We start from the raw sequence: 16411 nt of genomic DNA, 5'->3' as shown, positions 1-16411 counted from the left end.
TATTTTTCTTTTTTTTCTTAGCAGGCAATGTAGCCACTTTGATAGGAAAAAAGGGAACAAGAGGGGGAATTCGTGCTTGATAGACGTTCAACTACGCAGGGTTAAAGTGGAAGCGCAATCCGTGCACCCTCCTCTAACGTTGAATCGGAGATGAATGCTAGCCGATATGGCGGGGGAGTCGAAAAACGCGCAGCCAGCCAAGCAGCCATGCGTGAACGTGTCACGCATAGGCACGTGCCCGTGTATGTACTACCGAAAGACATAATACGAGCTGCGAGACAACGACTCCATAGTCCTACACACTCGTCTCCTGTCCTAAAACCCACCCTTCTTTGATGCCCAATATGCTACGGGCATTTCTTTGACGATTCCATTCTGTTGCCCGTTGGATACTCGCTACGCGTTACTTCGAGAAGAGAAGAGAACGATCCTAAAAAAGAAAAAAAAAAGAAAAAAAATGAAAGATAGAAATAATAGGAAGAATAATGGAGTTACCAGGATGAGATAAGAACTCTTATTCGTTAAGCTCGTTCCTTTTCCTTTCTCTCCATCATCGAATTACAAATCGAACCGTGACGATACTTTATTTTCCAACGCGGGGCACGCGCCCGCTCGTAAATAATGATCGATGATCCTACGTAAATCTCGACGCGATCTCGACGATACGTTTCATGTAATACACGATATTATACAGTAGACCTCTTTTACAGTAACCCCTCCAGGGTTTATTACGAATCACAGATTATACAAATATGGGATTATAGAAACATATTTGTTCTAATAAAATATTTGTTAGACTAAAAGTATCCTATCATTTTTATATATCGAATTCATTTTTTAGAAATATTTTCATACAAAGTTCATGGTTCGTGGATTGTTCGATGAGGGTTTATTATTTTTATTTTTTACATTAACATTTCAAAGTTTCAATTCAATATATATATATATATCTCTATGCGTGTAAAAATATATCCGTGAAAAAAAGAAATAATTTCGTATGGGGTAAGGGAAGAAGAGGGAAGGAAAGAGCGTGACGACTTTACGCGCGACTTTGACTTTTCGTCGTGCGGTCAAAAACTCGAGCGGGTCTTTCCCGATGCGGAACCGCGTTCGGGAGGAGCTGGGGGACACGCTCGAGGGATACGGATCGTGGGCAACAAGTCACCGGGAAACGACGCGTGACCATGGGTCTTCGCGCTGCCAGATTTACGAGGAGAAAGAAAGAATTAATAGAAGAAAAAGTGGAAGCAAGGACAACAAGAAATAACGCAAAGAATAAGCGAGAGATACGTTTCTTTTCTATCTCTCTATTTTTCCACCCCCCCCCTTCCTTAGACGATCACCACCTAGGAAAAATGAAATTATTCATTTGTTTGATTAGAATTTGCCAGTCAACCCACCACCCCTGGAACGAACTGGTATACAAAAATGTATGCGAAATTCGTCTCTAATTTTCCTAGAATGGGTTGAGCATTGGATCATAATGCTTGCAGGATTCTGATGGACCTAGAAAACTGTAGAATTGGAAAAAAACAAAATCTGTATCTCGTCAACTCGGTTCTCCCGTTGTTAAGGAAAAATCACGCGATCGAGCGTGATCGCGATGAATTATGTTTAGCGAGATAAAAAAAAAAAGAAATAGAAAAAGAAAAGGAAAGGAAAGGAAAGAAAAAGCTTAGCTAGAGAAGGTGCCAAGATCGTGACACGTCGTTCACTTGAGAACTTTTAAAAAGAACCTCGCGTGCCGAGTCACGCAAAAACGTGACTTATAATTTACCACTGGGTTTCTCAACTTCCTCATTTAAAACAACTCAAGGAGCACCCTTTCTCAAAGCACCCTTTTCTACTTTTACATGGTGACAATGTTGAGGATTCAAATTTGTTTTACATTAGTCACAAATTGTCGAAGAATATCTCGAAAGGAATTTTGTCAACTTTTGTTTTTCATAAAAAAGAAATCAAAAATCAAAATAAAAAGATAAAGAAGAAGAAGAAGAAGAAGGTAGTTGGTAGGTTCCATGCCCCCTTGACTGATAGAATAGCAGCATTGTCATTGTGCTAGCTATGTTTGAAGGAGCGAAAAAGAGCTCAGTAAACCGGAATAACGGGGACCTTTGATCCTCCCTCGAGGAAGGTACGTGCGCCTAACGGGATTACCCCGCCCAACGTAATTGCTTGGAATGTGCGGATATAGAAGCGACAATGGGGAACTTGGACGGATCTAAAACCGATTGTTGATGTTCTTAACTTCGCTCTAGGAAATCGTACAACATAGACAACAGTTCCCTCTCTCTTTTTCATCTTTTTTTTTAAAGTATTTCCAAGTGTTTCCAATCTCAGATTTCATTTATTCGATTATCAATGGTACGAATATTTTAATTAACAAATAAATTCATTTGAATAATATTGTCCATCGTTTAGAAGAACGAAAGATTCGATGATATTTGAAAAAAAAAGGAATCTCACGAGTTAAGATAAAAGAAGAAGAAAAAAAGAAAAAAAGAAATAATCTTTCAACCCTGCGGCTACGCTGATTGAGGCAGACAACCCCCATGGACAACGCGAGATTCGTCGACGCCTAGCAAAGATCTCGTCTCGTCGTCTCGTTCCTTTCTTCCTTGTCCGAACCCTCGATGATGCTTTTTCCCAGCCGGGTCCCAATCAGAAACGAAATCAAATTGTTTAACACAGCGGACACCAACTGCTATTTAAAGGTAACATCTGCCGTTATCCACTTGTCAACGACATTCCGACGATGGGATTTTCCTTATTTTTATATATTTCTTAACATTATTAAATCCCCATGAGATCGAACAACGTATCTCCCATAAAAAAGAAACAACCAAATCTTGTATTCTCTCTCAATCTCATATTCCACGTAATCGAATCTTAAATAATTATAAAACAAAACTTATATCACAGAATTTATCGTAAAAATCATTCAATTAACATAATCTCGTAATTATCCTATTTCCCTTGTAATGACGTATAAACTGATAGTCGAATATATGGTACCCTTTTGACGTAACGGAGCATAACGAAGCGAAATTAAGGGGCCATTGTGCCTTAAACAGATTGCACACTCGTTCGTAGGAACGTGACCACTAGCCAAGTTCCTCGTAACGACGACTAGCCAACGTATTATACACCCAACCAAATGCATATAAACACCTACACACGCACGCACGCGAACAAACAAACAAACATAAGTATATACGTGTGTACACAAAACGTGTGCAAAGACGAGTAAACGAGAGGTAGACGAGAAGAAAACGAAGAAGAAGAAGATGAAGAAGCAGAAGAAGAAGAAGAAGAAATTGGGGGGTGATAAGAACTAGGATCGAAACTCTCCTGAGCATGGAGAAACGTATACGGAGCACTCAGCCCCCGTGTTTGCCTACACGGAAATCCTCTCTAACGGATTCTAACGCTCGACCGGGTTTTATACTTTTGTCCGTCTTTGACCGGCCCGATAACTTTTTTCCTTTCTCCCTTTTTTCCCTTTTTTTCCCTTTTCTTTTTTGTTCTCTCTTATCTCTCATTGTTTTCTTACAAATTTTTAATCCTCGACCGGGCATAAGATCATTGCTGATTCCCACAAAAACTACGAACATGTTTTTGTTCATTGGTATACGCTTTATCTCCAATTATAATTGGTTTGTAATACAATTAAATTAATTGGTTTTGACTGCCACGCAAGTTCGCGATATATTTTATTGCGTAAAAGTACTATAATTATATTTATGATTAAATATAATAGGATATAGTAATTTATGTCGATCGCAAATGATCCACGTGGCGTCATTGAAAAAACAAATGTCGTGACAGTCTATGTTTTAATATTCGTACATTTATTATTAACCCTTTCGTTACGAGCGCCGACTATAATCGGCATGAGGATTCTATTTTACCTGTAAAGTATCTCTCTATGATTTTATTGAACTATAGTATTGGATTAAATCTAACTAAAAGTATATTTTGAAGACATATTCTGAACGCGTCAAAATAACTCGTTGAAAAACCTAAATGCTGATTGCCCTAACGAAAGGATTAAAAAGTGTATTCAATTAAGTTGCCGATACATTCGTACGATTTGTTCTTTTCTTTTTTCTTGTCTTCTTTATTTTTAGGGTACGGAAGCAGCCTATCAAAGTCGGCGTTGGACACTCACAGCCACCTCAGGCAGCCTGGTATGTAGTAGGTAGATATTCTTGAGAAGTTCAAGTATTTATCTTTTATCAAAGTTCACATTAATATGAGATTTTCGTTCGTTTGATTTTATTACTAAACGTTCGAGAAATTAGACTACTATAAAAATTTGATTTTAACGTCGAATGAAAATGCGAGTACGACCCGATTCTTGATGCAAGATTTGTAACATAAAAATAAATTTTTGTATACAACCAAATGTGCATGGAATGACCTTCGCGATTATATTAAACTATACACGCTAATCACGCTAAGAATATTATACACGAAAGTTCAGCCTCTTGATTTTCTCGTGCCACGCCCAGAAATTTCTCCTTTCGGACGATCGATCGGTCTAAATGAACGTTCCCTTTTTCGAACTCCTCTCTGTGTGTTTCTCTTTTATCCGCAAATGTTCATTCATTAATGGACAAACTAATTGTTATAATAATACTGTACAATTAATATTAACAAATTCTTAACGCGTTGACTGTCACGTTGGTCATCGGTAAACGACATTTGTTTTATAAATGAAACCACGTAGGTCATGGCGTGACCAATATTATTTTTACATTTAATTTTATAATTCGAGAAAAATGTGTAAAACTTGCGTGGCAAGTCGATAATAATGTTGAACAACGTGCATTACGGAAACATTAATCATTTTCAAAAAGACCATGAAATATCGTCTATCCTATCGAAAACAAATATTAACGTAATCGAGATGTGTTTCACGAATCAAAACTAAACTTAATTTTGTATTTAGATAACTAGAACAATTATTAAACATCGCGTGTAATCCAAACGTCATTTATGAAAACGAATTATAATTTACTTGAATGAATTTCATTTCAGTTTTAAGATAACTCAATGGATTGCGACGACAAATTTGTATACAGGAAATAATAATATTAATTGATAAGAATGAATGAAAAGTCCTTAGGTTCAATTGTTTAGGATCTTTAGGTCTGGCATATTACGAAAGCTTGCTTCATCCCTTATTTGAGCACACACATCGGTATACCGCGCCCCTTTCCATTATTAACTCGTAAGTGAGTTACCGTTCGATCGAAAGGCGATCGCTCTGCCACGTATTCGGGGAACTCAACTAGCGAAACGACCTTTGAGGTCCGGCAATTCGGATACCACCCCATCCCCTATCGTCTACGTCTATCTATTTCTGTCTGCATCTTCTCACTCTCTCTCTCTCTCTCTCGAACTATCTTCATCCCCCTCATAATCTCACGAAATATATTTCCTCGGAAGTTGTCTGGATACCTAAACCGACAAGATTTCACGAGAAACCTTTTGTTTTGTTATTTTTTTTTCTTTTTTTTTTTTACAAAAGCATACACCAGTGATCAAAAAATTTGCAGTAGATATATTTGGGTTTAAATTTTCTAATTAATCCTCTCTCGTTGTATCGAATATTAATAATTCTATATTATATTTGAAGAACGTTGCAAATCTAAAAGCCAATTAATCGGCTAACGATCGATATGGTGTAATTAGAAATACTCGAAATATTAATTGCTAGGAGTAATTTCAAGCGAAATATTTAACTACGTGATCAAAATAATACAAAAGTGTAATACTAAGTGTTTTTTAACTAACAAGTTAAACTAGGTTACTCTAAAGGCATCCTGTTTCTCTGAATTGAAATACCCAAGTTTGAAAGATTATGTTTTATATTTTAAAGTCTTATATCTCGAATGATCGCACGCGTGATTTATACGATTTAACATTTCTTATACATTTATTATAATTACCAATTAAAGATTTGTAATAAATCCAATAATAGTTATTCGACTGAATAGTTTTGAGCTTCGGGATAAGAAAGTATATTATAGATAGCATAGATTTTTGGCCAATGCGGAGACATTCGCGGACGCCCTTTGAACCAGCACTCCGTCTACGGTAGCTCCAATTGAAATTATTATGATCCAAACGAACTCTATTCTATTGTAGGGTTGCGATTATATCCTTTTGTATGACTCTAGAGCCCTTCAAGTCTGAGCAGTAGCGAGCGACGGTGATGACGCATTGTAAAGCTTTTAAAGAGCGATACGGGGAACACGAGGAAATAACCGTGTAATGGATAGGTATATGCTTCAGGGGAAAAGGCCAAGAAACTACATCCGAATTCTTACTTCATAGAACGAACAATAAGATATATTTCTAAACATACGGAAATCGATTGAATTTACTTTTCAAATCGTTGCGTTTCTAATATAAATGTATTTCTCGAATTAATATCAACGTTCTTTTCGATCGTCGATTTTGCGTTTATCCAAAAACGTAAAAATTATATTTATGGAAGCATTCGTTAACGCGTCATGAATTTTTCATTATTTCCAGACCCCTACCAAATGTTTAGCGCGACGAGTAGTCGCTTGGCGAGTTCAGGGTCCGGTCAAATTCAACTCTGGCAGTTCCTACTCGAACTTTTATCCGACTCTAGCAATGCCGCGTGCATTACGTGGGAAGGAACAAACGGTGAATTCAAGTTGACCGATCCAGACGAAGTTGCGAGACGTTGGGGCGAGAGGAAGTCTAAACCGAACATGAATTATGACAAATTGTCGAGGGCCTTGAGGTAAGCTAATCAAATATATTTTTCTCCAATCTCTATCTGAATATGCAAATATATCAAATAAAAACAATTACACTCGGTAGAAATAATTCGGACACGAGGCTACTACCATCAAATCATACGATTTCGAGACCCAAAAATAACTTTGCTACTTGACGTTGCAAAAAATTAAATGAAGAAATATAGAAAAAAAGTAGAAAAGACGACGACGATGGAAAACTCGTTGAGCGCAAACGCGCGGTTTAGGTTCGTCGTTTTGCGAACTAAAGCACGAAAATCACCGGGGCGGCCGTTGTTGAGAGAGAAACGTCGAGAGGTAGAGGGAGAAATTTCAATCACTGTTACCCAGACCGGCAGACGCGGCTATTATTTTTCGATCAGATCCACTGATTATATTACGCGACTGCTCGCTTTTCGTTTTCGCTCCCCGTTCCAGCACTTCGTTCCCCGGCTACTGCTAGCAGGAACGACGAACCTTTTAGATGTATTCCACAACGGTGAGAGCGAAAAATTACGAGAGGTAGAACGCGCGTGCTCTTCCCCCATCGCCCAATACGCTTCCCATCGTCCCTCGATATACCACGTGAACGTTTCAAATAGTTAATGCTTCGAATTGGTGTTCGCATTTCGAGAATTCGTGATGGGATTGAACGCCAGGGAGTGATGATAGGTAACCAACGACCTGGGTGATCGATACGCGAGAAAAATTCGATGAATTAGTATTGCTATTTAAAAAAAGAACAAGACGAAGAAACCCTTTTTTTTTGGTATTTTTTTTTTCCCACCCACCTCTCGGATAAATCAAACGCGAGATCTAACTTAAATAGCGAATAAGCGATTGATTGATTTCTAATTGAATCATAAAATAGTTCCAATGAACGATTGCTCTACAGGTACTATTACGACAAGAACATCATGACGAAGGTCCATGGGAAGAGGTACGCGTACAAGTTCGACTTTCAAGGTTTAGCAGCAGCTACGCAACCAGCTGCGGCAGATCCAGCGGCATACAAATACCAAAGTGAGCTGTTCATGTCTGGTTATGGTCATGCCAAGTTGAACCTGATGCCACCCCCAGCAGCATCGGTTTCGGTTTCGGTACCAGGTGGTCTTTTCCAATCGGCATCCAGTTATTGGTCGACGACACCAAGTGCGAATCTTTACGCTGGTCACCACACAGCATCGGGTCACGTGCCACCACATCTTGGCAGCTATCCCCATTACGCATGACCTTCTGCCGAACATTGGAGCACTCTTGGTACGCCGCGTTAAAAAAATCCCCCATATATAATTTCGTTACCGAGTAACACATCCCTTTATCTCTCTTTCTCTCCCGTCTATCTCTTTCGGGAAAGAAGAGAAATAAACTCGGATAAGTTAAACGCGTCTTAAGATGCGCAGTAGTAACTTGTCACGTTCAAAATCGATTAAACGGAACGTGCGTTTAACAAAAAGAAAAAAAAATAACACAACAACAACAACATCGTGTGCACCGTCGCACCCCCTTGCTAAACTCTAACTCTCTCTCTTTTAAACTTAAACCGCAAATCCATCGTTCACCTTGCTATCTTTTATCTAACGCGTTAATCATTCGAATTCTACTATTACGTACACTACCTTTTAATATTCTAATACAGTCGAGTATCTTTTTTACGAATCATTGTTAATTATTATCACTGTTTTTACATCAACGTTTTAATCGTATATTTTTCGAATAACAACAATTGTAATTAATTTAGGATTAATCGTATCAATTCTATAATTATATTATTACAAAAAATAAGTATCTGTTTTTACATTAAACGATTGTTAAGTTAAAAATGGTAGTTTACGTAATAATAGTCAACGGAGATTCACCATTTCACGGTCATTTCTTTATTAACTCGTATCAAAACCCTTTAAAACCCTTTCTTTTTTCCTACCGACGTTCCGCGATTCTTCGATACAAGATTAAGAAACATACAACAAACTAAACTAACAAACAGACATACTTACATACAGAAATACGTGAATATTCTCGAGAATGATTTACGTTATCGTCTATTATCGTAGATGAAAACGTGAACTACTCGGGATGAAGGAACATCCCCGTCGGAAGATTTGGCGATGTTTTCGTGGTCGACGGTGCGCTTCGGATTCTTGTAAGATCATTGTAAATAAAGTATATTATTGCATTATGCGAACGATCCTGACGTTCATACAACGGGATTATCTCTCTTTGCATTACGATTTATCATTGCATTTTTGCTTCTTTTTTTCTTTTGGTTTCTTTCCTTTTACAATCGATTGAAACAAATGAAACAAAAATGTGATTCGGATTATTTTATATCAAAGATGCATTAATCCAATAGTTAGATATTAAAATAACTATGCCATTTCCTTAAATTAGGCTCGATGGATAGAAATGAAAATGATGTAACGATAAATCGTACGATCAGAGTTGGTCCATCTGAACGTCGATTCGTCTATCGAATAAGGAACCAACGTTATTCCATCAACGAAACGTTGGATTTTGCGGCCCCGATCGAATCGGTTATGAAATCGAATCGGACAACTCGAAAAAGAACAAGTAATCAAGAATAATCCGAAAGGAGTGTCATATCAATCGATTTACATCTATTAATCATTTACAATTTTACAATGAAACATACGATTTGTAAGCATAAAACGAAAAGCCATATGGACACTTATGGGGGTTCGACGATATACGTGAATAATAACCGATCCTCGATTTGGGTTCCAAAACTAAAAAGCAATGCGTGTATTATAAACTCTTTTAACTTATTTGTTATATAATAATAATATTATTAATAATAATATTAAATAATAATAATAATAATAATAATAATAATTATAATAATAATAATTATAATAATAATGGTATAGATAGAGACGCCTCGTCGTGTCGTTCAAACGACAGGTAATAGCAAAGATAAACTTCTTGATACTGTATCCTATCGTATGCAGTGGCAAAGAAGTGCACAAGTTGAAGACAAAAATGAAAATAAAATGAAATAAAATGAAATAAATTAATTAATTAATTAAAAAAAAAAAATATATATATATATATATTTAATATATATATATATGTATATAAAATAAAAAAGGAAATAATAAAAATTACCACGCAGCGAGAGTTAACATCGATTCTTTCTCATCCGATTTTACGTGTTTATTATTACAATTGTATATACGTATATTTAAATAATTACGTATATATGTATATATATATAATTATATATATATATAATTATGCAGAGAGAAAAAGTCCGAAAGAGAAAAAGAATCCAGAAAAAAAAAGGAAATCAATGATTTTTCTTAGCGCGATTAATTATTTTCCAAGAACCAACAATTAATGGTCGTCCTCGTTCCTTGAACTTGAACGAATGAAAGAAAGAAATAAAGAAAGAAAAAGAATTAATAAAGAAAAGAAAAAGAGAGTAATAAATATTTTCTATTAAACGATGTTTTTCAATAAAACAAATCCTTCAATACGAGTGTGTGGCTACTCTATCTATGCAAAAATGAACAAAAAAAAATAGAAACAACAACAACAATAAAATCGAGGACGATAAAGATCTCGGTGAGAGGCTCAAGAATGAGATTGTTAGCCCTTCATCGAAGAACGCCGAACGCCGATAATTCGTCTAAAAAACAACCTACGACCCTTCCTTACCACCCACACAACCCTGGCCTTCTGGTCCAATTTGTCTTCGCAAAAATCTCCCGAAAAAAAAAACCTAATATAATCTTTTTGCATATGTTAGATTTATCATTAGCCTGTTTTTTGTCCACAAAACGATGTACCTCTGTCATAGAAGCGTTAAATTTTACGAAAATCGTATGCTGTACAATATACCATCCGTAACAAGAAAAGAAAATGAAGAAAAAAAATAACAAACAAACAAACAAACAAACAAAACAGAATTAAGAGGCAATTTATAGAATTAATTTTAATGATCAAAAAAGTAACAAGAATAACGCTGCTCCTCCGTACAATCCATAGAATCGCTTTATGGTGTAATAATATTTAACGATAGGGTAACACACGATATCGACAAGACGAACAAAAATAATAATGAATAAAAAAAAAAAAAAGAAATAAAAATAAAAGATAACTTAGGAAAAAAGAAAAAAGAAAACAAGAAAAAAAAAAGATGGCTTCTCGTTCCGAAATGATTGGCAATATTCGATAGGATTCCATGGAATGTCGGAGAAACGCTCGTGTAGATAGGGTGTTTTCATGTGTAGACACGTAGAAAGGTAGACGAATTAGATTTAGATCGCGAGTGGGTGTGTGGGTGATTGTCCATGTGAAATAGAAAGAGAGAGAGAGAGGAAGAGAGAAAGAGAGAATACATGAAAGTGTTGTATGTGTGTATGTAGCAAGCAAGAAAGAAGGAAAAAGAGAGAAAGAGGGAGAGAAAGAGAAAGAGAGAGAATGCAACGTTGAAATCGAATCGAACGAATGTGATGTATACTTTTATCATGTGTGTGTGTATGTAAGTATGTGTGTATGTCTCTCTCCGAGTCGTAGGAGAGTGGGCGTGATTTTTAAAAATGGTGGAAAGCCGATGATAACGATGACGGCGTTGATGATGATGATGATGATGATGATGATGATGATGATGAGGATGAGGATGATGATGATGATGATGATGATGACGACGATGACAATGATAGATGCAATGGCGGCGAGGATGTCTGGCACTAGCGTAGACCGCGTTAGGTTAGGTAGATAAGCGACCCCTCTCACAGCAAGGCAGCAAGAAAAGTAAATTCACGTAGAGAACACCCGTATGCATGCAAAGGAAGGAAAGAGACTCAAAGGTCAGGAAACAAGCGGCTGGCTGCAACGTGTATGCAATGGCTACGACTACGGACAGGTGGGAAAGAAGATAAAGAAAAAAACCATAAAATTAAAAGAGAGCGAGGAAGCGAAAAAATGAAGATGGAAGAAGAAGAAGAAGAAGAAGAAGAAGAAGAAGAAGAAGAAGCAACAACAACAACAAACAAAAAATAAAGTAAAGGAATATGCGAGAGAAAGAGGGGACGCTGTTGTTGTTCTTGTTGTCGTGCGCTTGTATTAAAGTCGCCATGTTCTAATTAAACGTGCCGACGGGGTTGTATCAGTCGTCGGCAAAATCAATGTGAACAGTACAGTGTCCAAAGTTGTGTATATAGGGGTATGTGTATCTTTGTCTCTCTCTCTCTCTCATCTCTCTATCTCTCTCTCAGTCTCTTATTCTTTTCTTTTTGCCATACCTGAAAGAGAAAAAAAGACAGAAGGGAAAAGGCAAAGGAGCTGTAGAGAAAGAAAGAAAGAAAGAGAAGGGAAGGGAAGGTGGGTGAGGGAGATGATGAGAAAAAGAATAAAAAAAAAAAGAAGAAATAAAAGAAAGAACACGATAGGTCAGCCTTGGTTGTCGGCGGTTGGCGAATTGGTTGGGTTGCCATGGAGAAGAGCGAGGTATTCCTCCCTAGGTTCGGGACCGCCCCAACGGGAAACCTCCATTCGGGAAATTCGTGGCGTCGCCGAAGCTGCCACATTGCCGGAGGTTTAGCTCGGCTCGGCTAATCGATTCTGCTACCAATCAGCGCCCGCGCTCTTCCACCTTCTGCCCTCCTCCTCCTCCTACACCTTCTCCTACTCCTCTTTCACCTCCTCCTTCTTCATAACCTTCTACCTTCAACTCTCTCTTTCTCTCTCTCTCTCTCTCTCTCTCTCTCTGTCACTCTCTCATTCTCTTTCCTTCACCCTACCTTTCCTACCCTACTTCCTTTTCCTCCCATTAGCCCCCACGCTCACCATTTTTCTCAATCCAAGAACATACCGAAAACTTCTCTCTACTCGTCACCTTCTCGCAATTCCGTTGTGTTGTTACTTTGAACACCACCTACGTATCCTTCCAATACTCATTTTCCTTTCTATCTATTCCTACCCTTCCTATCATCTAGCAGCTATCCTGTTTTGTCTACTCCTGCTTCCCTATTATTTTTTTCTTTCTTCTACCCCCATTTACCAAACTCCTACCTGTATATTTACTTACCACCCCAACTCAAATTTTTGTTTGTATTACCTACTACCATAACTCTCTACTAACTTATAACCGATATCTCTATTCTTCCATTCGCCAAAATATAAACAAAAAAAGAAATTCTATTTTATGAAGAAACAATCAAGATACGCAAGCCATTGGTTTCCTCATTCTGACCACCTGAGGACAGTCGAGGAAATAAGTTTCTCTACGTTGACCATCCAATAACCCGACTACAACAAATTACATAGGACTTTTTTTTTTATTTGATTTAATTTGATTTTAATCTTAAAATCATTGCAAACTTCTTTTTAACCTCCTCGAATATTCGTATATTTTGTTTCATTTTTATTGATTTTTTTTCCTGTAAAAATATATTGATAATATTCGTCGAAAATAACACGTCTCGAGGACTCAAACGAGGATGCAAAACTACTCGAATGCTACCACGTGCATCAAGAGGACATCTTTAAATGACTCTATTCTATTTTGTTTTTTTAAATAGAAAAATCTTTTAAATCAACGACTTCGAATCTACGTGGAAACTTTAAAATGGAAATGTGATTATATGTTAGTAGCATCGATCGGATGTTACGTTAAAATATAGTATTTCCATAAAATGTAATGCGCATTTGCCGATAGTAATTCTCGGCTGTTTTGAAAGATAAATAAATTCTGTTAAGCAATCGATCTACTTTAATCGAATTTCAATCACGTATATTTTTTTTATTACCATCAGTAATTTAAGAAATTGATTAAAAAATAGATAAATAATGAATAATCTTATTATTATAACCGATGGAACGGTAAATAGAATCTAATCTAATACGACATCGTCATTTTTACAAAACTTGTTTAAAATACATCATTTCCGTAACGTTTATTAAATTCGAGCAGGCAAAAGAAGCTGCAAATATTTCTTCTCTTTCTCTTACTTTCATAAATCATAGTTATTAATAACGATCATTTGATTTATTATCTTTTCAATTAAAAAAATCACTTACTTTTATTTCCGACTTGAAGAATATTCGAATACCTCGTTTAACCTCGAAAGATTTCCAGTTTCTTCGGTTCGCGTTCATTTTATAACACTTTATGGTTTAACTTTAATTCAATCACTTTTTTACATTAACAAGAAATATTAGTCGTTTGATTTATCCTTCCACTAAAAATATCCTTCGTAGTTTGAAAAAGAATTCTAATGCAGAGTTGAGCTCCATGCTTTCCTTCCCGTTGCACCATGCACTCTGCTTTCTTGAATCACGTGGTGATTGCTTCACCTTCGTAATATCAGCGGGAAAAAATGTTAATGGTCGATCGATCAAATCGATATTAAGAAACTCGATTGTAATCCAATCACTATCTAACATCAAATCATACAGGACTACGAGCGACCTCTCATTGTGCAGATCCTTGCATTCTACAACCAATCACATTTTGGCGCGGTTTTTACATTATTCAAAAATCCAATTTAACAATCATAATTCCTTGATATTTTTTATAAATACAAAAAGAAAATTTCTTATACACGACATTACAAATATTTGGTAAGAAACTAATCGTAGATAAATACATGACTCATAGAGTGCGCAACGTTATAATTAAGATTATCTACGATCGATAAAACAACTTTCATATGATAATTCAGTTCTGTTATCTTGAATAATATCATATTTTTTTTATATTTATCTTCAAATTCCTATAATTAAACACACATTTTCATTAATATAATTAAATCTACATTATTATGAGAATTTATGAATAAAAATATATTGTATGATATGACGAATATATTGTATTTTGTAGTTTACCATAAAATGAAATGTTTAATTAATGAATAATAAATATTATAAATATATATGTATACACAAGCATCAAGAGACAAAGATTACATTTTCTAGTTTTTATATGTGATAATGCGTGACATGGGCATGAAGTAATCGTCCAACACATACATATACACGTATGAGTACACTTAGCGACGAAATATCAAACACCACGTCGTATGTTCTGGGCTATGTCTACCTGCAGACTCTAGTCATCGATATTTATTTCAAACGATTCGCTTCGAGCGATAGAATTGTCAACTGTGACATAAAATCATTAAAAGACTATACATTGTGATTATAATTCATTGAATCGTCTAAAATGAGTACGAAACATTTGAGCACAGGTATGTAGAAAATAAAATAGAATTAAAATAGATAGAAGAAAAGGCGTGTAATATATGATAACATTTTTATAGGATCAATTTGCCCACCCATCGTTCCTGGAAAAATTCGTTTGTACAGCATGCGTTTTTGTCCATATGCCCAAAGAGTTCAACTCGTTTTAGATGCCAAAAAAATTCCGTATATATAATTTATTTAATTATTAATATCAATGATTACATAGTATTTTTTTTTTTTTTAATATATACGCATATCTTATTTCTTAGATACGACGTTGTTTATGTTAATTTGACCCAGAAACCGGAATGGCTGTTAGAGAAAAATCCTTCTGGAAAAGTTCCTTGTATAGAATTGAACGGAGGCGAAGTGTTGTATGAAAGTCTTATAATAACTGAATATTTGGATGAAGCTTATCCGCAAAATAAATTATATTCACTGAATCCTTTAGCCAAGGCTAAAGATAAATTGTTGATCGAAAGATTCAATGGAGTTATTACCAATATGTACAAGGTTTTTACAAAGTGGTTATTATTTTTATTTTGATTATTTACTTTCACCGTTATTATATTCTTATATTTATTTGACATTATTCTTTAAAATTTCTTTTTATTTACTTTTTTAATCGTAATCTTAAAATACTGCTATTGATTTTATTTAATTGTCTTTTTGTTTTTCTTACTTTGTATGGATTTTAATTTTATCGACATTCTTACAGTTATATGCTGGAACAACGGTAGACTGTGATATATTTAACGAAGCTCTTGCTAGTCTTGAATTTTTCGATAGAGAATTAGTTAAAAGAAGAACTCCATTCTTTGGAGGTTCTTCACCTGGCATGTTGGATCTGATGATCTGGCCATGGTGCGAAAGAGCTGATATTATTAGGATCTTGCGTGGAGATGAATTCACAATATCTCGGGAACGTTTTCTAAGACTGGTAAGCTAAAGGCTTCTAGTTTCTTACGAAATATCTGTATATTGAAACTATATTTTATTTTATTATTATAATATATATTTCTACATAGTTCGAATGGAGGAGTGCTATGAAAGAAGATTCTGCGGTTAAAGGAAGTTATTTGGATGCTGAAATACATGCTAAATATGTGCGTAGTCGACTTGCCGGAATGACTCAATATGATTTGATTTAATTTCTTCCAAACAAATTTGCTATACTAAAAGTCTCGAAAATTGAGCTCATAAGTTTCAATGATTAAACTATAATTATAACTAACTTAAAAAACAAAGTATAGAAATTTGTTCAATACTAAATCAAAGTATGATGTTGCATTTATTTAATATATAAATAAAAGGTTATACATATACAGCGCTTATAAATGTATATTGATATAAGTGTATAGCAATATAAATGTATATTAATATTATGCAATTTCATAAATATATTATATATATATACATTATTA

General features: G+C 35.5%; 2 protein-coding genes across 5 annotated transcripts in view; both read left to right on the top strand.

Annotated features, from left to right (window-relative positions):
• The window catches only part of LOC122518074 (DNA-binding protein D-ETS-3-like), a 30913-nt gene extending 21107 nt beyond the window's left edge, over nt 1–9806 (top strand). For 2 of the 4 annotated variants that reach the window (XM_043636757.1, XM_043636756.1), the window contains exons 4-6: nt 4131–4190; nt 6547–6784; nt 7675–9806. In XM_043636757.1, the coding sequence (XP_043492692.1) occupies nt 4131–4190; nt 6547–6784; nt 7675–8011 (635 nt within the window). In that variant the 3' untranslated portion in view covers nt 8012–9806. The remainder of the gene's footprint in view (nt 1–4130; nt 4191–6546; nt 6785–7674) is intronic. The other 2 variants (XM_043636758.1, XM_043636759.1) reach the window with 2 other exon arrangements.
• A 4865-nt stretch (nt 9807–14671) lies between these two features.
• Nucleotides 14672–16264, top strand: LOC122518209 (pyrimidodiazepine synthase-like). The gene is made up of 5 exons (XM_043636983.1): nt 14672–14992; nt 15065–15170; nt 15257–15500; nt 15706–15927; nt 16016–16264. Exons 1-5 carry the CDS (start codon nt 14968–14970, stop codon nt 16136–16138), a joined length of 720 nt encoding a protein of 239 aa, XP_043492918.1. The 5' UTR covers nt 14672–14967; the 3' UTR covers nt 16139–16264.
• Nucleotides 16265–16411: the final 147 nt, after the last annotated feature.

Source organism: Polistes fuscatus, unplaced genomic scaffold (assembly GCF_010416935.1).
Source record: "Polistes fuscatus isolate 324 unplaced genomic scaffold, CU_Pfus_HIC Scaffold23, whole genome shotgun sequence".
In the NCBI taxonomy this organism is placed as follows: domain Eukaryota; kingdom Metazoa; phylum Arthropoda; class Insecta; order Hymenoptera; family Vespidae; genus Polistes; species Polistes fuscatus.
This window is presented reverse-complemented; position numbering and strand designations above follow the sequence as displayed.